Source organism: Carettochelys insculpta, chromosome 2, assembly GCF_033958435.1.
Source record: "Carettochelys insculpta isolate YL-2023 chromosome 2, ASM3395843v1, whole genome shotgun sequence".
Classification (NCBI taxonomy): Eukaryota; Metazoa; Chordata; order Testudines; family Carettochelyidae; genus Carettochelys; species Carettochelys insculpta.
In genome coordinates, this window is record NC_134138.1 from 258,168,343 (window position 1) to 258,192,710 (window position 24,368).

General features: G+C 42.9%; 1 protein-coding gene across 1 annotated transcript in view; it reads left to right on the forward strand.

Annotated features, from left to right (window-relative positions):
* The window catches only part of ADARB2 (adenosine deaminase RNA specific B2 (inactive)), a 471,396-nt gene that overhangs the window by 278,395 nt on the left and 168,633 nt on the right, over positions 1-24,368 (forward strand). Inside the window, exon 2 of the mRNA XM_074985018.1 lies at positions 21,624-21,710. Coding sequence (XP_074841119.1) covers positions 21,624-21,710 — 87 coding nt within the window. The remainder of the gene's footprint in view (positions 1-21,623; positions 21,711-24,368) is intronic.

Below are 24,368 nucleotides of genomic sequence, written 5' to 3' on the forward strand. Positions count from 1 at the left end.
CCAGGATGGCCCTGAGCTCTCTGTGAAAGGGGAGACTGGCGGGGGCGGCCCCAGATCAGCCGGCCACATCCCAGGCCCGGGCGTAACCCTGCCGCAGCTCCTTAACCTTACTCCTGATGTGATCAGGAGTACAGGCAGGGTGACCCCGGGCAGCCAGGCCCTCGGCCAGCCGAGCGAATGCATCCGCGTTCCGCCTCTTGCTTCCCATTACCTGGAGCACCTCCTCCTCACTCCAGAGCCCCAGCAGGTCCTGGATCTCGGCCTCCGTCCAGGAGGGGCCCCGCTGCCTCTTCCCCAGCTGGCTGCCAGCCTGGGAGCCCTGGCTTCCCTTGGGGGGGTGCTCTGGGGGCGCTTGGGGGGCTGGCTGGCTGGCTGCCATGAGGTTCAGGGTGTTGGGCTGCGGCTGCTGCGGGCGTGCAGGCTGAGCGCGTGGCAGTGCTGCTGCCTGCACACGCTCTCAGCTTCCTGCACAGGAACGCAGGGGGCGGGGAGCTTTAAGGGGCTGCTGCACATGGTGACCATAGAGCTCAGGGGCTGGAGAGAGCGTCTCTCAACCCCTCATCTGATGGCCGCCATGGCAGAACTCTCTATTTCAATATTGCGGGACGCGGATCATCTACATGTGCCATACTTCGACGTTTAACGTTGAAGTAGGGTGCTATTCCCATCTCCTGATGGGGATAGCAACTTCGATGTCTCGCCGCCTTACATCGATTTCAACTTCGAAATAGCGCTCGCCACGTGTAGACGTGGCAGGCGCTATTTCGAAGTTGGCATGGCTACTTTGAAGTAGCCAGCTCATGTAGACGCGGCTTTTTAGACCATTCTAACAGTGTGAAGTGTTTGGGAGTATCGCAGACTATAGACTGGATGAGCCAGAGCTTCAGCAGCTGGTGTAAACCAGTCTAGCACTAAGTATGCATTTGACAAAGTGGGTCTTTGCCCACAAAAGCTTACTCTCCAAAAAATCTGTTAGTCTATAAGGTGCCACACGACTTCTTGTTCTATCACTACTGACTTTCTTGGAGCTATCCAAATTTACAGCAGCTGAGGAGCTAGCCCTGTGACTAAGAAACAACTCTGCGTTAGTGACAAGTCAGTCATCAGCCCTGGTCAGATGTTCTTCAGTTAGGTTTAGAAGAGAAGATGTTCAGGAAAGAAGTTTAGTTTAGTTTAGTATCTGTTTACAAAATCTTTACCCAAGTATAAGAATCTGACATATTTTAATCAATACAGTTGGATGCCAAACAATGTCGTAGAGAATATGATGACTAGATATATAGTCCAGTCTAGTACGTATAAGTGGATTGGTAGCAGCCTACAGGACCAGTGTTACTGTAGTTTGTTGTTTTTTCGCTTACACTGACGAGTCACTGTTATCATTTAGAGTCTAGATTTAGAAGTAAAGCAGCTAGACCTTCAGGTGGCTAAATTGAATCATGAAAATTACAAAATCTGATGTTGTTTAGGGATATTAAATGTATGGAAGCTTCTATCTTTAGAGGTCAATGTAAAGCTGAAGTCTGACCATTTGTGCTCATTTAAAGGCCTACTTTGCAAGAGCAGGTTTATGGGTGTTCATGTTTCAGACAAATTCCAACCTGGCTAATTAGAGTCCACCTCCCCATATTTCCCCTTGTGTTTAAGACAGATTCAATATTCCTCATTTACTGTTCTAAACTGCTTGTATTGTTACAGTGAACTGGTAAATATCTGCTACTTTCCATGCCAGAGGTGGCTGCACTTCAGTGGTAGGGGGAGTGATTCTTATCCCCTTATAGCACAGTACATAGGAAGGCTAAGCACTTTGATTCTATGGTGATAAGTACTGTAGAAAACCACAATACAGAGACATGACAGAGGGATCCGGTAGCAGTCTTCCAGACTAATTCAGGAAGGGCATTTCATGGAAGAAACTAAAGGAGGTTTGGGGACAGGGCAGACCAGTTGGTATAAAAGTTTGCCATCATTGCCAAAGCTAAAAGGATATGACAGCAGCAAGGACCACAATTGTGAAAGGTCTTCAAGATGGGAATATTAGAAGCTTAAATTTGATGGAGTTGCATCAGGTCTGTTTTACATAAGAAGGTGTTTGTGTGATGTGAAACATGTTTATTGTGCATCGGGGGGAGCTGGCATCCAGCACCTCTGGTTCACATATCACAGGTAGCCTTGCCATTGAGTAGAGATGCATTAGATATTAATAATCCAGGCTTTTTTCTATGTCATTCAGAATGAAGTAACTCCTGCACTGATAACAAAGAAAATCTTCTTTTCCAATTAGCCAGAAGAAGACACATGTATTCAGCATATGAGTCATACAACCAAATATTTTGAAGACTATAAATTACACATTTTCCCTACTCAGAGGTATTTTCTGTGTCAGAAGAAAAGATGCTTGAGATACTTTTTGATACTTTCAAATGGAAGAATGAAACTTGGGAGCTGTCTTTCAATCTCTCACTAAGGCTGTGTCTACACTTGGGAAAAATTTCAAAATGGCCATGCTAATGGCCAAATCGGAGAATACTAATGAGGCACTGAAATAAATATTCAGTGCCTCATTAGCATGCTGCCAGCTGTGGCACTTTGAAAGTGCTGCATTTCGCCCACACACAGCCCATCTACATGGGGGTCCTTTTCAAAAGGGTCCGGCAAACATCGAAATCCCCTTATTCCTAGCACATCAGCTGAGACAGACCTGACCTTAGGGTAAGGTGAGCAAGGCCATTACCTTGGGTCCTGTGCCTTCAGGGCCCCACATCCACCCACCACCCCTGCTGTCCGTGTGCTGCCAGTCGCCCCATTACCCACCAGCCAGGCTCTGCTCTCAGCCCACTGCCTTGGGTCCTGGCCAGGCCCCACTGAGCCATCTCTGAGCTGAGGATCAGGCCCATGAAATTCTATAGGCTTATCCAAACCAATGAAAACTCCAAATAGATAGCTCAGTGGTTAGAATATTGGCCTTGGCAACCCAGGGTTGTAAGCTCAGCCCTTGAGGGGCCTTCTGAGGGTCTGGGCAGGTTAGATCTTTAAAAAAATGTGTCAGGGATGGCGATAGGTCCTGCTGTGAGTGTGAGGGGCTGGACTCAATGACCTCTCAAGGTCCCTTCCAGTTCTGTGAGGTTTCTATGTGTTCTAAGTTCTCCTATTTTGAATGAGACGTCTAGGAAAAATAACTACTAAATCAATAGCTTCCACTGTGTTTATTCCAGCTGCTAGAAATAATGTGCTCCAACTAATCATTAGTTTAAATCCTGAATCAAGAGTTTTCCAAGGAGTCTCAGTACACAAAACATTTGAGGTGCAGAAGAAATGTATACAATATAATGTATGGCACCTCTCCATAGCTGTAGATTTGCCCATTGGTCAATGCGTGAAGCAGCAGTGAGGTGCGCTGAGATGAGCTTTCAGGCTAGACACATTATTGTAATTTCCTAACAGTAAATGGTGAGAAAAAATATTTTAGTTGGGATCTCATCACATGCTCTTAGCCCTCTAAAATGCAGCATCTGGTTTTGAGCAAAGTGGGCAACTCTGTCTGGAGGTCACAGTTCTGCTGTACTTGTCAGGAGACTAGAAGAAAAGAAAACAATAAAAAGTAAGTGGTGCTTTCCTGCTAAGCTAATCAGTTCTTTTCAGGGAGGGAGGGTTGTGCCAGCTGTAAATCAATGCACTAAATCAACTTGGCGCTTGTGTGAGTGCTGTTACAGTGACAGCTGCTAACGAGGGAATAAAGAAAATTGTTATCGGATATTTAGTAGACTTTTAAGTGCTTGAGTAAAATAACATTTAATTTAATGTGAAGTTATAAATATAATTGGACTTTATGGACATTTGCAGCAGGGAAGCCAAGAATGGGCTATCCCTTTTTTTCAGCTGAAAGAGCTATTTTACACTTGCTGAATCTTAGGATGCCCTTCTCAAACTACAACATTGAAGAACATTTTTTGGAGACTTTCCATTTGTAATTTATTTGTTTTGACCATTTGTCCCTGAACTGTACCACATCTTGTTTGAGAAGAAGCAAACACTGAGCCCATTAATAAGAACAATAATTAAATACATGCCATGTTATAAAGTTTTTAACATGTTCAGATGATGGTACCATACTAATTCATATTTCATTGTGGCTTAAATAGTTAGTAGTATCCCTATTTTGCATCATGGGAAACTGAGCTAGAAAAGCAAAATGACCATGCAGGGAATCAATGGCAGAGCCATTGTTAAAACTGGGGACTTCCATCTGTATTGAGTTCCTCCTCTTGTGCTATACAGCAAAAAGAGCCAACCCAGGAAAAACAGGACTCAGTCCAAAGATAATTAAATTCCACCCATGTGGCCCAGGCTCATATTTTGCCACTGCTGATATCAAAAAATTACCTTTCTGATGGAGACAAACACAAGAAGTGGCTGTTTGGGTCTTAATTTGGGGTTTTGCTCACCTCTGGTAGTATCAAACGTGATACCTTCCAAGCCCTATTGCTCCCATTTGTGGCTCCTCCTTTTTGACGAATGTCCTTCTTGAATGCACTAACTTAGAAAAGAACATAAAGGGCTTTGGATTCTGTGATGTCAAATAGCCTTTGAAATTCCCTCCTCCTTGCAAGCAGTACTTATCTACATATACTATGTCTGAAGTGTATAAATATCAAAGGAGAGGAACAGTTCAGAGGAGCATATGCTCAAAGGAGTGTAACTCACACTGAAAAGATAAAACTGAGCTTCTTCTCTAGTCATTTTCTCCATCTTCTGCAAGAAAAATCTTGTCTCCAGTGCCTTGAAAGAGCTTGTTGGATAATCTGTCCTCTGCCCTTAAACTTCCCAACAGATGTCTGGGTCATTAAAGTCCCCCATCCCTGCAATTTGGATGATATTTTTAGTTTGTTTGTAATAAGCCTCATCCACCTTGTCTTCCTGGATAGGTGGTGTAAAATAGATTAATCATGACATCACCCAGGAGTTTTTCACCTCCTGTATCCAGAAATTTTCAACAGGTCTGCCTCATATAGCTCTTTCTGACAAAACCCATGAAGCGACCAGATTCCCAAGGGTGGTGTTTTGACAGTAAGTAAGTCACAAAGTAAGGCACTTTGTTCAGGAAGGGCAGGCTGGGAAAAAGAAATTTCCTGGTATATCAGAGATGTATACACTTGAGCTGTGTCTAGATTACAGTGATTTGTCGACAGAATTTTTTGTCAGAAGATATCTTCCAACAAATCTTCTGTTGACAGATCATGGCCAGACTGCCAAGCGATTGCAAGAGCGATCCGTTCTGTCAACAGAGAGCAGCTGGACTGCCCTGCTGTTCTATCGGCAAAACAACCAACCAGAAGCACAGCAGACAGGGTTTTCCCTTGTCCCAGAAGCCCTGTCTGTCGACAAAGGACCCCCAGTCTGGCTGCGATCTGTCAACAGAAGTTTTGTTGGAAGATTTCTTCTGACAAAAACTTCTGTCAACAAATCACTCTAATCTAGACATAGCCCAAGATTGTACATCTCTGATATACCAGGCAATGTCTTCTTTCTTTTTCCAAGCCTGTCCTTCCTGAACAAAGTGTACCCTTCCATACCAATATTCCAGTCATGTGAATTATCCCACCACATTGCTGGGAAGCCAGTTATGTTGTATTTGTGATTTTGCACTGTCCAGTTCTTCCTGTTTATTTGCCGTACTTCTTGCATTAATATACAAGTATTTAAGCTGGTCATTAGATTTCCCTCTGTGTTCCCACTAGTATATTTATGAATATAAGTAAAATTGCTTAAGAATATACTAGGGAGCACAGTCCTACTTTCACAGGGTGTTGGGCAAAATGACGTAAAGAGGTTGTCTTATCTGTAAATTTTCTGTTATCCATCACTATGACACTCCTCCAAGAAGCAGAACTTCTCCAGGGAATTCACATGTGATGCTTTCAAATAGCCTGTTGTCATGTGGTTGCTATTGGTTGCATCATTTTTTCACAGCACATTCCCGTGTTCTCTGTAAGCTGAGTGCTTGGGCCGCCACCTAGGAAAGATTCACATGCTGCCCATTTGAGTAGCAGAATGCCCACAGCACTCACAGCCAGCAACATGTTTCTGCTGGTGGTGCAGATCTGCACATACCTTGGTGCATGAAACAAAATGTATTCTGCACCTGTATATTAAAAAATAGAGGGAACATTGCTGCACACCTTACTTTTTCAGCTTTCACAGTCCTCTCCTCCCCCTCACCACATTTTAGGAGGTACAAACCTAGGAGTCCTGCAATTCACACTAAGGAGCACTGCACTGATGCTCATGACAGTATAAACTACCTGCAGCTATCAGACCAGCCCAACATTGTCATTTAAACTGTTAGTGTTGCACGGAAACACTGCATAAATTACCAACAGGCAAGCAGTGGAGTTCCTCCTAGTTATTTACATCAATCTCAACTCACCCCACAGCATTGCCATCCTTGAATCTGGTAACTCTGACATGCAGCATTTCTGGGAGTGCCATAAAAATGCCAGCATAGCAGCAGTGGCACAGAAAATAAGCTACCTGATCTTTGGATTGCTATTAGGCTATGCTAAAATTCAAGGGTATGTTGTCAGAACTGTGCAGAAATTAGATTGTTAATGAGGATAGTGGGCCATACTTCCTGGGCATCACTCAGAAAATTTAACTCTCTTCATAAAGCTTTTCCAGCTTTTGTCTTGCTGCTTCTGTTAACTAAGTAAAAGATTTGCAGCCATCAGATGATGTGATGTGGACAGATAGAAGAGGTGTGATTTGCAAAACAATCCAACTAATAAGTAGACTGATCATCAAGAGATAAAGAAACTAAATCTTCCAAAGAATATGCAACCTGGGACAAAATCATTGATTAATATTAAGAATTAGGCTTTCAGGGGGAATAAATCAGTACAGCTCCCTGAAGTCAGATTTACACTCAGAGAATCTGGCCAATCATCTAGGCTAGAAAAATGCAAGAAAGTCAAAGCTTGATGTTCCTCTTATGCCCAAAAAGTATTTGTTTACTCTTAACAGTTCTACACTCCATGTTAAAAGAAGTCTAGAATTAACACACTGTCCTTTAAAAGAAGCCACAAACAGAATGAGCAGCAGCAGATTTTCTCATGTTAAATAAAAAGGTTAAGCCAAGACAGGATTAGGGTTAAATACACATAGCTGCAAAAATATGAAGAGAGAGAGGTCATAGCTTTCTGGTTTATAGTAGACAGCGGATTAAACTGAAAGCCTTTACTCACTAATCACTTATTGTTCCTTGCTGAAGCAATACATTCTTCATATAGGACATAAATAGTAACATACAATTTCTTGCATGAAAAGTGTAAAGAGAAGATCAGACATGAACTGCAAATGCAATAGCAGGGAATCATCTGCCCAGAGGTAGCCCAATCATTGAACAGTATGAACTGGACATCCAAGTCCCATAGGTATCTTGGAAAATATGCAAAAAGTCTATTTTACAAGTTAGTGAATAATACCTTTGGGAAACTAGACGCGCAACAGCGACATTTCTCCTGCTGATACCCTGCAGTCTCTGATAGCGTAATGCCTGTGTCAATTAACTTACATTCTAAACAATGTGAATGGTGGCCTTTTAAAGAGTAAAACAAATACCTGTTTTCTTATTATGAGTATAATGGGGTTCCCTTAGGGGCCAGCATGCCATGGTTCTATGGTCTCCAACGTCCCAAAGGGCTTTGACAGCAAGCTGATGGCATGGAGGCCAATCTGTTCTTTTCCAGATTCACCACCACCACCCCCAGTTTCTGGACCAGCACCCAAGAAGGAAGGGATGGAGGAGGTTTGAGTCCCTCTGTTTGATACTAGGGATTAGCCTCATCTCCTCAGCTACACCAACCTAGCTCTAATGTGGACATAGGTAGACACGCAAAAGAATGTGTCCATTAATCTAGCTACCATCACTTAGAGAGGAAGTATTCTTGCTGTAATGTAAAAAGCTCTTCTGTTGCTTTAGGCTACGTCTACACTGCAGGGTTATGCCAGTGTAGCAACAGCACCATAGCGCTAAGAGTTTAGTTCCCCGAGTGTAGACATGTCCTGTGTCTAAACACAGAGTTGCACTGGCTGAGCTTAAGATGTGTTTTAAAGTAATTTAGTTAAATTTATATAAAAGCTTATGTGGGCACTCTTATTTCAGTTTAAAGCAGCTACATTTCATGTTAGTTTAATTTCATTAGGAGCCACTAGAAACTAACCTGAGATAAATCACTCTAAAACCAAATTTAGGTTGTCCACAAAGGAGGATGATACAATTTAACTAAAGCAGTTACTTTAGTCTGGTGCAAGTTCATACTATAGCTAATGAATTTTCTTTAGTCTCATGCAAGTTCATATGTAGACACAGCCATGTGAAAGAGAGATTCCAAGATTAGCTTGGTCTGCCATATAATTGATCAAAGTAGTTACTGCAGGCAGGGTAATTATGTAGTGATTTGCCTGCTCTCGGTGTACAGATGTGATTGATATTCTACTGGCTCACAATCAAATGATATTACATAGTGTTAATTACACCCCTGTCTTTTATGCTTAATAAAACTACTGTCCCTTTTTCGCTGTTTAGGGCACAACTCTTACTTGCAGAGTTCCGAGGAGTGGTGGCTTTCTAACAATTGCTTGCTGACAGGCTTGGTCTGCCTTAGAAAAAGGTCTCCCCCCCGCCCAAAAAAAAAAGAAAAAAATGGCTCACTTGTCATATTTTATTCCTTCCATGCCTGGAATGCAAAATTAAAGTATTTTTAAAGGAATGTTCAAATAAGGTAAGAAGCTCTCAAAAATGCCACTTTCTAGCCAGGGTCAGGTCACTTAGAAAATGCCTAATACTATGTAATACTCATGCAGACAGACATGCACATACACTGAGGCTATGTCCAGATTACAGGGGTTTATCAACAGAAGTTATTGTCAGAAGATATCTTCCAACAAAACTTCTGTCATCAGATTGCAGCCAAACTACCAAGCGAACTGTCCAGCCACTCTATCAGTAAAACAGCCAACTGGAAGCACAGCAGACAGGGATGCCCATTCTCCTGGAAGCCCTATCTATTGACAAAGGACCACCGAGAATGTCCAGACCAGCTTTCTATTGACAGATCTCTGTCAACAGAGGCGTTATTCCTTGTGGCGAGCAGCATACAGCTGTCAATAAAAGTGCTGTGTTCTGCTAACTTACTGTCAACAGAACACCTTGGGAATCTGGATGCTCCATAGGTTTTGTCAGCAAAATGGCCATTTTGCCAACAAAACCCTCTAGTGTAGACATAGCGTGATACTAACACAAGGTATTTATCTGTGTATCCCCAGGCTACGCATCAGAAGAGAGAAACACTCTGGAAACAAAATTAAATAGTTGTAGATCTAATTTTGCTAGGCTGCACTAGATTTCAGATTGATTTCTGTAGAATTTAATAGGGAACAGCACACTCTTATAGAAAATCCATCTACTGCATTACGTTTTTTACTTACTTTGCTGTTTACTGGAAGTATGAGAAACTAATATTTCACAATGCAATGTGTTTTGTTCTGTAAATGGCCTTTCATTTTAAAGGCGTTTGGAGTAGCTGTTACACAGGGCTGATGTATAGCCCCTGAGATTTGTCTACTCAAATGCCTATTAACATTCATATGGTGAAACTGATGCTAACACCTACTTTCATCATTCTGTGAAAATATAAAAACATCAGGACAAGCTGTCATAAAAAGAAATAATATTCTAAATGCTGCAGACTTACTGCTTTTCTTACTGTGGTCGGTATTTGGTTTGGATAGTCTTATTGAATCACTGGCTGAGGGCCTATTATGTGGAGGGGTTTAATCAGCAACTCATATTCCAATTGTTATTCTGGACTTTGTTATATTTGCACATTCCATTGACCACCTCCTCACGGACTGTTTACTGGGTTTGGCTGTTGTGCATCTCATTCCGTTTCCTGAGTACCTAGCCCCTAATTAGAATTTGTTACCCTTGACACACAGTGAATGAGCACTGGTCCATGGCCCAAAGCAGTGGTTTCCTGTCACTGGGGGCCAGACCCTCAGTTTCAGATGAGTAGCAATCAGTGTAAGAAAGTTGAAGAGGATGCAAAGGTTGCCTTATGTGCCCCTCACTCCTGGCATTATCTGGTGGCTGGGCCAGTTGCTGCTGGATGTTCTGATACCTGGTTGGGCATCTGCTATTTGCCCCTCTAAATTCTGACTTGAAAGGGAGACCTCCTAGTGCAGTCAAAACCCTTCTCCTGAAATGCTGGATATCAGAATGTGCCGCAAGTTTGTCTTCCCTTTCATCACAACATGAGACAAATTGTGTTCCGCTCTTTTATGCCTTAGTTTGTATCCCTGCTGAAGCACAGGGGATGAGGGGAGGGGGAAAGGAGGGGGCATATTACAGCTAACAAACTTCTGTCCTGTAAAGTTCCATTCCTAATTGGCAAAATTCCTTGGTTTCCTTCCAGAAAAATACAACCCGGACAAAGAGCAGCAGAGGATATTCCACTGAGGCTATGTCTAGATTCAAGTGATTTGTCCACAGAGAGCGGACGGGCTGCCCAGACGTTCTATCAGCAAAAGGGCCAACTGGAAGCACAGCAGACCGGGTCGCCCGGTGTCCTGGAAACCGTTTTAATCGACAGAAGGTCTCCGCCACCTGGAACATGCATACTGGCTTTTTGTGGACAGCTCTCTGTCAACAGAGGCATTCTTCCTCGTGGTGAGCGAGGTACAGCTGTCGACAAAAGTGCTGTGTTCTTTCAACTCCCTGTCAACAGAATGCCCTTGGGAATCTGGACGCTCCACATTTTGTCGGCAAACTGGCCGTTTCACTGACAAAACACTTGAGTCTAGACATAGCCTGAGGGTTCTTCTGCACAGGACCTAGAAGTGTAATTTCCAGCTTGGGCAGACATAGGCACTCTTGCCCTGATCAAGCAAGTGGGCTAAAAATAGCTGTGTAGCTGCTGCTGGACACAAGGCAAGACAGGCTGAGAGAAGACCAATCTGAAACCCTGGGTACGTACTCAGCGCTGCCAAGAACCACCTGCCACTGGCCTCAGGGCAAGGTGTGGTGGGGGGCTGGCTCTGTGCTCAAAAGGGGCATGGCCAGTGGTGGAAGGGGTGGGTCCTATGGCATTCAGCCCTCAGCACTGCCAGGAATGCCATGCTGGCCCTGCTTCCTACTCCCTCCCGGCCGCTGCTGTGGCAACTCAGAGAGGCAAGGAGTTCCAGCGGTCACCGCTACTTTGGTAGCAGTGCTGGCTGAAGCTCTGGGGCCTCTTATAACGCAGGGCCTCGGAGTGGCTGCCCCCTTTGCCCCAACTCCATTGACAGGCCTGGTGAGCACATTCCACTGCTTATATCACCAAGGCTACACAGCTCTTGTTAGTGCATTGGTTTCACTGGAGCTAGCAGAGGTATCTCTAGTTGAACTTGAAATTTCCTTTCCTGATCTAGTATAAACATACTGTGTTCCTTTGCCACCTCCTGGAAAAGATTTCCCTTCAGTTCTTGCATCACTCAAGCAGATGTGAGGAATCAATGCAAATGTACTAAGTTGGAAAAATAATGATTAAAAGCAAAGTTGGAGCAAATTTGTATACAAACACCCAATTTCTCAGCTGTTGCCAAGCAGCTTTCAGTGTGTCTGAGGGCAGGGAGGGCAAACTGGCTCTAGGCACCACTGTTATCATCTAATCCAATGGCTATTTTTCATTGGGCTGACCATCTGCACAAATTAGAGCAGAATAAACATTAACTGCCATTATCCCCAAGGATTCATTATATCAGTTAGGGGTTACCAGGCAAAAATGTATATTTTCCCAAGTCACATCCTGTGTGCTAGCTGTGAAGGAGCTACTATAACGATCCAGACTCAATTTCTAATTCAGAGACTTCCTGCGGCAGTGAATTCCACAGGTTATCTATATACTGTGGTCCAGTTCTCACTTATGTATACCAAAAAGGGCATATAACTGAATACTGGTGGAATCCCCTGGAATTGTTTAGTTGCTGCTGTTAAGGTGCTCCTATTCCAGCAGGAGTAGCCAGAAAACATAAGACACTCCTGTGGGCAGAATTATCTGTGAACCACATTTGCCAGTTTCAGAGGTGTCCTGTCTCAGAGGCACAGGGTACAGCAATTGTACAAGGCTTTGCAAAATCCAGCTTTGTATCTCTACCCACCGCCCCCCGACCCCAGCCACACGCACATGCTCGTTTGCTGTTGGTCTTACACCATGACTGGCACAATGATGGTAGGTGTCTTGTTTATCCCATCTTCACTGGCTGGACCTTGGGACAGCAAAGACACAGACCATCATCATGTTGTAGATGATGTATTGTTTCAGCTTATACCCCAAATGTTATCTGGTTGTATTGCACACAATCTGTGGGCAGAACACTCCTGCTATTGTCCTGGCTTAGTCCCAGAACCCTTTGTGAAGCCAGAGCCATGCAATGTATACAAAACCAGCCTTCTGTAGCTCTCACTATTGTCACATGCTGTGACCAGTCTCGCACAGTACAGTAGGAATATTCTGTCCTTGCACAGTGGTGTGGGGCATCTCAGAATGTGGTCCTGTAAGGGGAAGTTTTTCCTTCTATTTCTTCGCACTGTGATAGCCATTAGTTTCATCAGTCTCAACTCTGAAATTTTTGCACAGAATCCAAAATCTTGCATCCCCTCTCTCTGTGCATGTGCCACATGTGGCACTCAAAGGGTTAAGCCACTTCTTTCTCAGCTGCTGCTAAATTCCACCATCTTTCTCTTCCCACTTGGTGTATGGGACAGCAGAGTAAACCATTTGTCTCTCTAGCAGACTGTGTATGAGCTTCACGGTGAACCTGTTGGCCCTAATATTATGGTCATTAATTATATGTATTACACTAGCACTTAGGAACTCCAAAGAGGGATTTAGGGATGCGCTGTGCTAGGAAGAGCATACACAAATAACACAGCTCTTGTCTCAGGGACATCCCAGTCTAGGATTTAGACAAAGTGCAAGTGGCAAAGCAGCAGACAAGAAGATAAGGACAAGCAGAGACAACTGGAGTAGAGATTCCAGGAGGTAGTGATGCCAACGGCCACGTGCCCCTTCTCCACCCTCGTCCTGCCCCTGCTCTGCCCATGTCCCCGTCCTTCTCCTCCCCTTCCCTTTCTCATGCAAAGTCTCCTCTTTTTTTTCTCCCTTTAGTGCAAGAACTCACCTCATTCTGTCAATCACTGTTAGCCTGTCCAAGCCTGAACTGACTGAACACATCAGCAGGAGAAACAAAATAATCTCCTGGTGTCTGGAATGATTTTTTTTTATTTTTTCAGAAATAAATCTAGGTTAACATGAATGTAGCAATGTGAATATTTGATTTGATACATGTGTGAGCTCTGAGCAAAAAGCATCAGTCTTCGGTGGTTTTAGAGCTGAGTTCAATTTAGTGGATCAAAGTTGACTCATACCCACTCAGCTCATGCTCGGTGTGAATCGAATGCATTAAGGCATGGCTTATAATGTCCAAATTGTGTTTTTTCAAGAATCCCATTTCAGAAATCTCCAACATTCAAAGTAGCTTATGGTAATCAATTAGAATATGAAAAATGGAACTAATTGTGTTAAACATGCTGAACTGGCAAACTTCTGTTAGCCATCTGTCTAATCCTTGTTGTGCACTCAAAAGTCTCACTTTAAAACATAATTTTAGTAGTGGTCATTAACTGTTAAAACTCCACCATGAAGCCTCTGGGGCTTCCGTGACAGTCCCAAGCCTGGATAGAGGAAGAGGGTTGGTCAGATGAGTTTCGATGCCCTGACCGTGAAACAACAATGCAAATGAAATCAGATGCCAGTACAACTATATAATAAAAGATGCTGGCACTGATGTCTCCTGGATAAACAAGAGCCGCAACACCAATCAAGCAATCGGGGTTGAGTCAATAAGTTGGCTACTGAAAGAAAATTACAATTAACACATATGTTATCAAGTGGAACATGGAATGTCCAAACACTGTGGGCGACTGGAAAATTAGACCTGCTTCGGAAGGAGATGGAGAGATACCGACGTGATATACTTGGACTGGCGGAGATGCATTGGACAGCATCGGGACAGATGTGCAGTTGCAAAGTCATTTGGCCAGGGAACGAAATGAAGCCTGAGGCAGGAGTCAGATTCCTTCTTAGCAAAAGTGCTAGAGGCGCATTATTAGGATACAAACAGGTGAGTGCAAGACTGATGGTAGCAAGATTCGAAGCAAGACTGTTCAGCATCTTGGTCATTCAGGTGTGTGCGCCCACATCGGACAGTATGGAGGAAGAGATTGAGCTATTCTAAAAAGACATGACAAAGACGCTGGAAGAAATACCGAAGAGAGATGTGTTGATCATTGGAGGAGTTGGAATATGAAGGTTGAAACAGATAATGAAGGTTGGGAGAGAGTCATGGGAATGTTTGGATACGGAGAAAGAAATGAACAAGATGAGAAACTACTAGAGTTTGCTATGGAGCACAAGATGGAGATCTGCAACACAAGATTCTAACAAAAGGACTGTAGGAAGTGGACATGCCATCAAATGAGGGGAAGTCCAAGAACATCATAGATATGATTTTGATAAGAAGATGTGTAACATCTGGGCAGCAGTGCCGAACTTTCAGATGAAGAAGTGGGTCTGTCCCACGAAAGCGCACCTAATAAACTATTTTGCTAGTCTTTAAAGTGCTACTTGACTGCTTTTTGTTTTGATATTTTCACTTGATGTTTGCGATCATTAGACCATGGTCCAAGTCTAGATCCGCTCCTTGGAAAGTTCGGCACTGCTGCACAGATGTTACACATCTTCTTCTTATCAAAAGAACGAAGAATTGGGTCTGTCCCACAAAAGTTCACCTAATAAACTATTTTGCTAGTCTTTAAAGTGCTACTTGACTGCTTTTTGTTTTGATAGTGTATAGACTAGCACGGCTTCCTCTCTGTTACTAATCAAGAGAAAGTGTAAGACATAGTTTAAGAAGAGAAGAGATGTGGCGAGGCTGGGTGAAGAAGAAATAGGGAATGCATACAGAGCAGAGCTCAAAGAGAAGCTTAGGAATGTGGCCACAGAGAAAGACCTAGATAAGAGAATCAAAGGGACAGCCACGGCAATAGAAGAGGCAATTGAGCAGACTGTTCCAGAAGAAGAGAATATCAATAAGAAGTGGATTACACAGGAGACACTGAAGTTGGTCCAAGAGAAGAGAATGTTGAAGATCAGAAGGAATGTTTCTGAGAGGGTGGAACAGCAATATAGGGTAAAATGCAATGAGGTAAAGAAAGCAGCCAGAAATTATAAGGCAAAATGGTTAGAGGAGCCGTGTGAAGATATAGAGAGATATTACGGTGAATGTAAGACAAGGGAGATGCCATCGTATAGGCCTGATCTGAGAAAAGTTAGGGATTACAAAAGATAAGCACAGTTGGCTGGTCTGCAGTGGGTTTACATCTTCTCTAGCAGTAGCTGGAACTTTTAGGGAAATAATTTAGTGTAGATACAGGCAGAGATGTATAAGATGTGTAATAGATCGTGCTTTTGTGCCTCAACCCACATTTGGTCAGATTCCATTCTAACTAAATGAAATGATATGTGGACTTGAAGATCTTTTTCTTTCCTCCATGACATCATCATACCAAAGGTGGTCCCACGGCAGCATTTATACTCTTAACCCACAACCACTTGCAGAGCATTTTTTCCCTACACTGCTCCAGCAAAAATGCCCAAAATGCAATGGGGATGAGGGGATTGTGGGATAGGTTCCCACAGTGCACTACTGTGACAGTTGATGTTTGGTGATTGAGTGTGGCAGCAATAAGTCAACTTTGTGGGAGCACGTGGGGACATGAAGATTTTCGAATTCGAATTTATAAATGCCAGTGTTACAAAATCAATATTATTAAATTTGAATTTATCTCATAGTGTAGACATAAGGTGCTAGACGAATGCATAGGACACTTGGCTTTGTGTGGAAGGATGGTTTCCAGGTGAAGCAGCGGACAGATGCGGTTCTGTTTCAGGCTTTGCCACACACTTCCTATGTGGCACAGATGTGCTGATTTTCATTACATATGAGCTTTACAGATTGGTCGCTTAGCTTTCTGCACCCCCACTGAACAAATTGTCCCAGCAGTCCCTGCTGTGACATGCCACACATTCTAGTACTTCTTTGTGCCTGCAGTTCCCCTCCTTTTGTCTCTCTATTTCCATTGTAAATGGGTTCAGGGCAGAGATTGTATCTTGCCGTGTCTGTTCAATGCCTAATTGGATAGGACCCTGAGCTCATTTCTGGGGTTGCCCCTATTTGACCCAAGCAACAAGTCAAAGTTTGGGGCTGTAGGGGTGTTCCATTTGGAAGTAAAATTGATGGAGCATAATAATTTCTTTGATGGAACCATGCTTATTACAAGCAGCGTAGAGAATCCTCCTTTTTCAAATGCAGGTACCAAGAACAAAAGTTGGGAGACCCAAGCCTCTTCAGCCAATAGACCAGCATTCTCTACAAGGCATGTGTTTGTGTGGGTGCTTGGGAAAGAGTTCACCGCTCTGCATCTGATTAGCAGATTGCCCACAGCTAGGTTTGTGTTTCTGGTGATGCATATACTCACTTGCCTTGGTGCACATAACTAAATTTATTCTGTACATGGATGGAAAAAATTCACACTTGGATGGAAAGAATTAGAGGGATCATTGCAACAGATGCCAACGTTCTCTCCCTAGTTTTCTCCAAGGTCACACTGGATATGTGTATCTGGCTGTTATAGTTCTTATATTCTTATGTTAATTGTAGAGTGAGGTCACACATATCAATCTCAGTAAGGTTTCGACTCAGCTCATAACAAGGTTTCACCCAGCTCATAACAAGGGTCTTTAGGTCTTACTCCAGTGCATGTAAAAATAGTTCATTTTATGGCCTCTCATGAATGTTCAGTTTTGGTGCTGAGTTCTGGTTTTGTTTTTGGAAGACAATACTGCAGTTTCTTTTTTTCCCTTTCAGAATTAAAGAATTACATCAGCTTTACAGACAAACTTCAAGTTAAATAGTAGCTTGAATTTTGTGCTTGCAGATCTTGAGTCTCCCTGGAAAAGAATGTGTAGGAGCAGAGGAAAGTGGGAAAAGATAGGAAGCTTTAATGGTATTTCTCTGGGGAGCTGCGATACTTCTTCAGCTCCAGCAGCCTCCTTTATTCTTATTCATGAGATTTCTTCAAACTGCCAGAGATAAGACTAATTGTGATGGACATTAAAATATATTAGGACTTTAAAGTGTGAATGCACAATTCCCCTAATCTTGTTTGGAAACAGTAAACAAGAATAATACTGAATTTAGCTATTGAGGATAAACCTAAATTAATGTTACATGGCACATATATGGTAATAGACAATAACTTACAAGAATGAAAGTGCATGATCATATCTTTAGATATATCTCTCCAAACAGACTATTTCCTTGTAAACACCTCCATTTAATTATCCTGCCATCCGTCTTTTCCTCCTTCACAGACTGAGTAATTTGTCTGCATTAGGTGTGCATAGCAACCCTTCCCTTCTTACATCTTTCATTCAAGAAACCTCCCCTCCTGCACTTTCCAACACACAGTAAATCTTTTATTCCTCAGCCAATGGGTTTAAATCCTACATTCGAATCTCTATCATCTTCATTGATTGAGCCATATTCTTGTGTAAATTGGGGCCAAGTCACATCTGTGATATAATTAATCCTTCCACTCTGATCTGCCATCCTACGAATGGTATCATTGTCACAAACCACTGCAGTTAGTCTCTGTTCCCAGCCCGGCAGGAGGGAGAGAGGGAGGGAAGGAAGAAAGGAAGGAGATCTTTGGGGAAAAACTGGAGACAGTTAAGGGGTTGTTAAAACAAAACGTGGAATTTCAAGTCATGTAACAAATCCAGTCCATTGGCCAAACAAATGCTTGGGCAAAAAAAAGGCCACAAAATGTGGTCTCATGTAATAATAATGCATTAGAAAACTATGCTTACCCTAAACACAATGATTTAATTAGTGCAGTGCAAGGGGCCTAGGACAAAGGGATCCTGCTGTGTGACTGGGGCCCCTAAATGCTGTTGCAACACAAATACTAATGAAGCAGACATTCAAAGATACAGGCTAATGGGGTTGCAGCTTCAGGAATGCAGGCATAGTGACAGCATTCTAGAACAGACACAAGGCACATTATCTCACATGACTCTCATCAGCAAGCAGAAGTGAAAGTGGGCTGGGCTGGGCAGGGCAGTTATGGAATACCAGTAAGATTAGCTGCCAGTACTGCAGCCATTGTTAAACACTGCTGCAGAACTCTGCCCCTTTCTCCCCCTTCTTTCCCAGCCACTGATAGTGGGAGAGGGGGAGGTAAGAGGGGCAGCTGTCCCAGGGCCCATTCATTAAGAAGGCCATTTGGGCTCCCAACCTCCACCTTGCCTACCACAGCAGTAACCAGAGCCCTAGGCCCTTTAAATTGCTGCTGGAGCTTGGGGCGACACCTGCCAGGTGGTGCTGAAGGGTTGGCTGGGAGGAGGCCAGCCCCCAAACCTGCCCTTTCCACCTAAGGCCCCAGTACAGCTGGGTTCCCAGGCTGGTAAGATTTTTAAATAACTTTCACCCTGTCAGTAAGCAGAACACCTAGAATGTTCAGCATCAGTGTCACACACTTTTGTCAGGGTTGGTTATAGGTCACACTGTGAATGTAGGGGACTGGGCTCAGTAACTCCTCAAGGTCCCTTCCGTTTCTAGGGGATATATATCTGTACCTATGTAGAATGACTCCATTAACTGTGAGTGGGCAACAGACTTTACTCTCATTGTGGGGGGCACTCTAACTTACTGTATTCCAACCTGTTATTAGGCAAGCTGATCCTGAATTTTTGTTTTCTACCAGAGTTAAGTTCCAGCAGTGATAAATTTTACAATGAACCTTATGTTGATATATACAGCACCACCACACTCCTGGCCAGAGATCAAATGAGCAAATTGAACACAAATGGGCTTTGGATGAGGCGGCAGATAACACAGGCCCTCACCTTTTGAGCGAAGGAAGTTCCTGACTTCAGTGTAAATGCCACCAGGTGTTAGTTTCATCAGAGCCTGGCACCAAAAAGAGGGACATGATCGCACACAGAAAGCCAGTGTGTACCAGAAGCAGTACATTTCTCCCTGGTATCACACAGCAGAGCGAAACCTCAGCACACGTTAACTCACTTGGAGCGATCTCTTGGCTAAAGTGTGTGAGCTTTATTCTTTCACTTCATCACATCACTGCAATCCCTTAATGAAATTACAATTCGAGCAGAATGTTTCATCGTAAATTATAAATTAACAAATTGGGAATAAGGGAATTTCAAAGGCCGGGGTTTATTTCAAAGCTCTCACATCTACACAGACAGTTTGCATTTTGAAAGCAGCACTTTCAAAGCGCAACTGGCTGCCATTATGCTAATGAGGCACTAAATATTCATATCGGTGCCTCATTAATCAGTTCTGATCCGTGTCATTTAAATGCCCCTTCTGAAAGGGAGGGGCATGTGTAGACACGGCATTTGTATTTGATGTATTTCAAAATAATATGGTACAAGAAACAAGTAAAACAGTTCAATATGGTGCAGAGCAGCATTGTTTGTAATATTTTAGATGCTCCAGTGAATAATGAAATTTGATACATATTTGAGTAAATAACCTGCACACCTGCAATGTAATCAGGTTCAATGTGTCTCCATTAGTAAAATATCTTTTCCAATGTACAACTACAGAGACAAATTCTCAACCTAGCAATGCTGATTTTATTAAAGTGACCAGTAGTCACAGTTTTAAGATGGATCTTAACCAATTTATGAATAGGATTATATGATAGGCTTCCCGGTGAGAGCAGTCAGTAGAAATGAGACTATGGGTATTAGAAGGATTCAACTAAGGATTGGATATTTGTTTGGATAACAAGCACATCTAGAATCACAAGAAGAAGGATTTAAAAATAAAAATATTGGGGAATATAAATCCTCATGCTTTGCCAACCTCTAAGCAAGAAATTTTCCCTGTGGGTGGATCTTTCTATTACTTCCGTTAACAGACTCTTGAAACCTACCTCCTCTGAAGCAGCTGCTATAAGCCAGTGTTAGAAATAGGAAACTAAACTAGATGAACTAGTGGTCTGATCCAATTATGGCAATTCCTATAATCCTATTCCTACAATTGACTCCCATTAACTGCTTTGTTTTCCTCAGGGAGAAATAATAGCTGCTCTCCAGCCAAACTCCTATATTCTAATCTCCTTCAATCAGCATAGAATGGTGTAAATCACAATGACAACTGTTTCACAGTACTCTCTAGCAGTATTATATCTACATAACAGACAAGTGCTACCTCAAACAATCCTGTCTGGAGAGTTACATCACCAAAGAATTTGAATAAAGATCCTATTAGAACAGAATCTCAATCAAATACTCCCATAAGAAGAGCAAACTTGAAAATCCTCACAGACAGCCCAAAAATAGCACTGATTTTACTAGGCTTTCACTTCTGAGGACAGCACAAGAAGCAATGGGCTTAAACTGCAGCAAGGACAGTTTAAGTTGGACATTAGGAAAAACTTCCTAACAATCAAGGCACTGGAATAAATTGCCTGAGGAAGTTGTGGAATCTCCATCACCAGAGATTGGCAAACACCTGTCAGGGATGGCCTAGGTCAGGGGCAGGCAGCTGGCAGGCTAAATCTAGCCCACCACGCTTTTTAATCCAGCCTGTATCTCATCCGTGTGGCTGTGGAGGTAGGAGAGCTTTGTGTGCTGCTCCACCCCCAGAAAATCCCTCAGCTCCCATTGGACAAAAACTGGCCAATGGGAGTTGAGATTTTGCAGGGGGCAAGGTCAGTTAAACATAATTTCTCAGCTCCTATTGGCCAGTTACTAAAGCTCTCCCCAGCCCAGCACAGAGAGACACGTGGAATAGCCTGTGGGCTGTGGCTGTTGGCAGGCAGGGAAGCCTGCCTGAGAGTGCTGCTTGTCAGGAGCTACTTAGGCAAGACCCTCCCAGGTCAGCCAGAGCCTGGCTCTAGTGCACACAGACACCACACCCTAACTCCCCCCATCCCAACCTAACTACCCTCTTCCCCCAGGCCAGAATCCTCTCTTACACCATACTTTACCCAAGAGCCTGTACTGCAATCCCTGCCACACGTCTCAACTTCCTCAAGCCCCCAAACTCCGTCTCAGACTCCACACCCTCTTTGGAATCCCAACCCCCTACCCCATGCTCTCTTCTGCATCCAACCTCCATCCCAGACTCTGCACCCCCTCCATAGAAAAGTGCAGCCCTCGACCACTTACCAAAATCTTGGAGTGACACCATATCAAAAATTGTTGCCCACCCATGGTCTAGATAATACTTACTGCTCCCTTCAATGCAGGAGACTGGATTAGAAGACATCTTGAAGTACCGTCCAGTCCTATAGCTCTGTGATTCTATGAAAATAGGCTTCCAAACTGACTAATCTGGAGGAAGGAGTATGATGAAAATCTGAATGTTTTGTTTTTTGGTAAACCCTAGTTTTATAAGTATGCGTTCTTTTCTTTCTTTTGTTCCAGAAAAAGTGAGCATATTGTCAACCTTCATCGCGCCCTTCAAGTATTTAAGTCCTGGTGCAGCTAATATGGAAGATGAAGACAATTTAAGTAAGCAGCATCTTTTCTTTATATAGAGATGAATAATACAGTGAATTCAAAGAACTGTAGAGTATAGGTAATTCTGGGAGCCAAGTAATTTGGTAAATATGCAAATACTGAGGCAAATACTCAGTTTAATGCAGATGTCCCTGTTGCATGACACATGACCTGGTCCCCAATGAACAAAGGGTTAATCTCAGGTCAGCTTCCTACTTCTTGCACAGATGCTGAGGGAATGTATAGAATGTAGGTCTATAGAGATGGGGAGAAAATTCCTATGGGAAAGCTGTGCTAGTGATATAAGACTGGTAAATTTCTTTGTCTTTTCTGTTTATATGAAGTAACAGTCAGCATGGATTTGTCAAGAACAAATCATGTCAAACAGACCTGATAGCTTTCTTAACAAAGTAACAAGCCTTGGTGATGGTAGGAAGCAGTAGTTGTGGTATGTTTTGACTTTAGTAAGGATTTTGATGCTGTCTCACATGAGCTTCTTATAAATAAACCAGGGAAGTATTACTGAGATGAGCTACTGTAAGATGTGTGCTTAACTGGTCAGAAAAACATTCCCAGAGAGTAGTTCTCAATGGTTCACAGTTATGCTGGAGGGACATATGGAGTGGGGTTTTGCAGGTATCAGTTCTGGATCCAGTTCTGTTCAATGTCTTCATCAGTGATTTCAATAATGGCATAGAGAGTACACGTACAAAGTGTATGGATGATACCAAGTGGGGAGAGGTTGCAAGTGCTTTGGAGGATAGGATTAAAATTCAAAATGATCTGGACAAATTGGAGAAATGAACTGAAGTAAACAGGATGAAATTCAATTAGCACAAATGCAAAGTACTTTGTTTAGGAAGGAACCATCAGTTGCACACATACAAAATGGGAAATAACCACCTAGAAAGGAGTACTGTGGGAAGTGCATTAACAGTGTAACTCTATTGCAAAATCAGCAAAAGTCATCCTAGCATTGACATTAACAGTAGGGTTGTAAGTAAGGCATAGCAGCAACTCTTTCGCTCTCCTCCATGCTGATTAGATCTTTGCTGAAGTATTGTGTCCAGTTTTAGGTGCCACATTTCAGGGAAGAAGTGGACAGATTGGAAAAAATGTCCAGAGAAGAGAAACAAAAATGATTAAAGGTCTAGAAAGTGTGACCTGTGAGGAAGGATTGAAAACATTGGGCGTGTTTAGTTTGGAAAAGAGGAGACATAACAGCTTTCAACCTACAAAGTTGTTACAAGGGGGAGGGACAGACATTATTCATCTTAATCACTGAGTTAAGAAAAAATGGGGTTAAATTGCATCAAGGTAGATTTAGATTGGGAAAAACTTCCTGTCAGGGTGGGCAACCACTGGAATAAATTGCCTAAGAAGGATCATTACAGATTTCTGAGAGTAGATTAGGCAAACACCTCTCAGGGCTGGTTTGGCTGGTGTTTGGTCCTGCCATAAGTGCAGATGACTGTGATGACTTCTTGAGATCCCTTTCAGTTCTGCGATTCACAGGGGAGGGTGCCTGTCCACAGGCTTCAGGGTCAGGGCCTTTAAAACATTGCCCTCTTCTTCTACTCTTTGTTAATATTCCTGAAGAAGAAAGCTGTCTGAGTCCAAATGAATGAGGTTTATTCACTCAATTTGGGTTAATTAGACACAGCTGAAGTGCTGGTTATGTGGCTCTACAAGAGCTACTCTTGCTTCTGCTTGGTGGTGCTGATATATGCTGTACCAATGATTATAAAACTATAAGAATGTCAGCACCCACTCTGTATTGAAGGAGAAGTGAAATAATGAAAATGTGAGTGAGGGTGGGGGCAATCTGTGTGGTTAGGACTGAAGAGCCTTAACCTGCTTTTTGTGTTTAATACTTGGGCAAGTCTATACTAAGAGGTAAAATAGATTTTAGATATGCAAATTCAGCTCTGAGAATTGTGTAGCTGGGCTTGATTTATCTAAAATCAATGTTTGCTGCCATCCACATAGCAGGTGACCAATGGGAAAAATTCTACCATTGACTTCCCTTACCCCTAATGGACGGCAGGAGTATTCATGCTGGTGGGGGACTCCCTGTAAGTTGGATTTAGCACTTCCCTATTAGGTGTGCTAAATCAAACTCTGAAAGATTGACTGTGGCAGGGCTGATCTTCCCTGTAGTGAAGACAAACTTCTAGTAGGCATTACTGTACCTCCTCCAGCCTTCTCTTCGTAATGTCTTTCCAGACACGTAAAACAGAGAGGGAAGCTTTCCAAACCAAATGAACACCTCTTTGCCTTTTAGAATCCCCTGCCAGGTGGATATGTTTTCCAGCCAGAAACAATGAACCATTGTCCTATTATAACTAGTGGGTGGAGAAAGTGGATGATTCTCTGTATTGTTGCTATCTGCCTTGCTTTGAACAAAAAGCATCATGGGTGGAAATATTTACTGAAGGAATATGACCCTTTTACATGCTGCTGTGTAACATGTGTACTTCATATTGTGCACACTACACTGTTGTTAACACCTTGATTGTCAGGTATAATATAAACTAGCACGGCCAAAAAGGCTTTTAAATCCTGTTCTCAAGGAGGCTACATTTCTGCAGTGAGAAATGCATGCAGAAAACATACTAGGCACACGAGCTGCATGTATCTTGCAGTGATGTAAGGTGACTGTGTGACTTG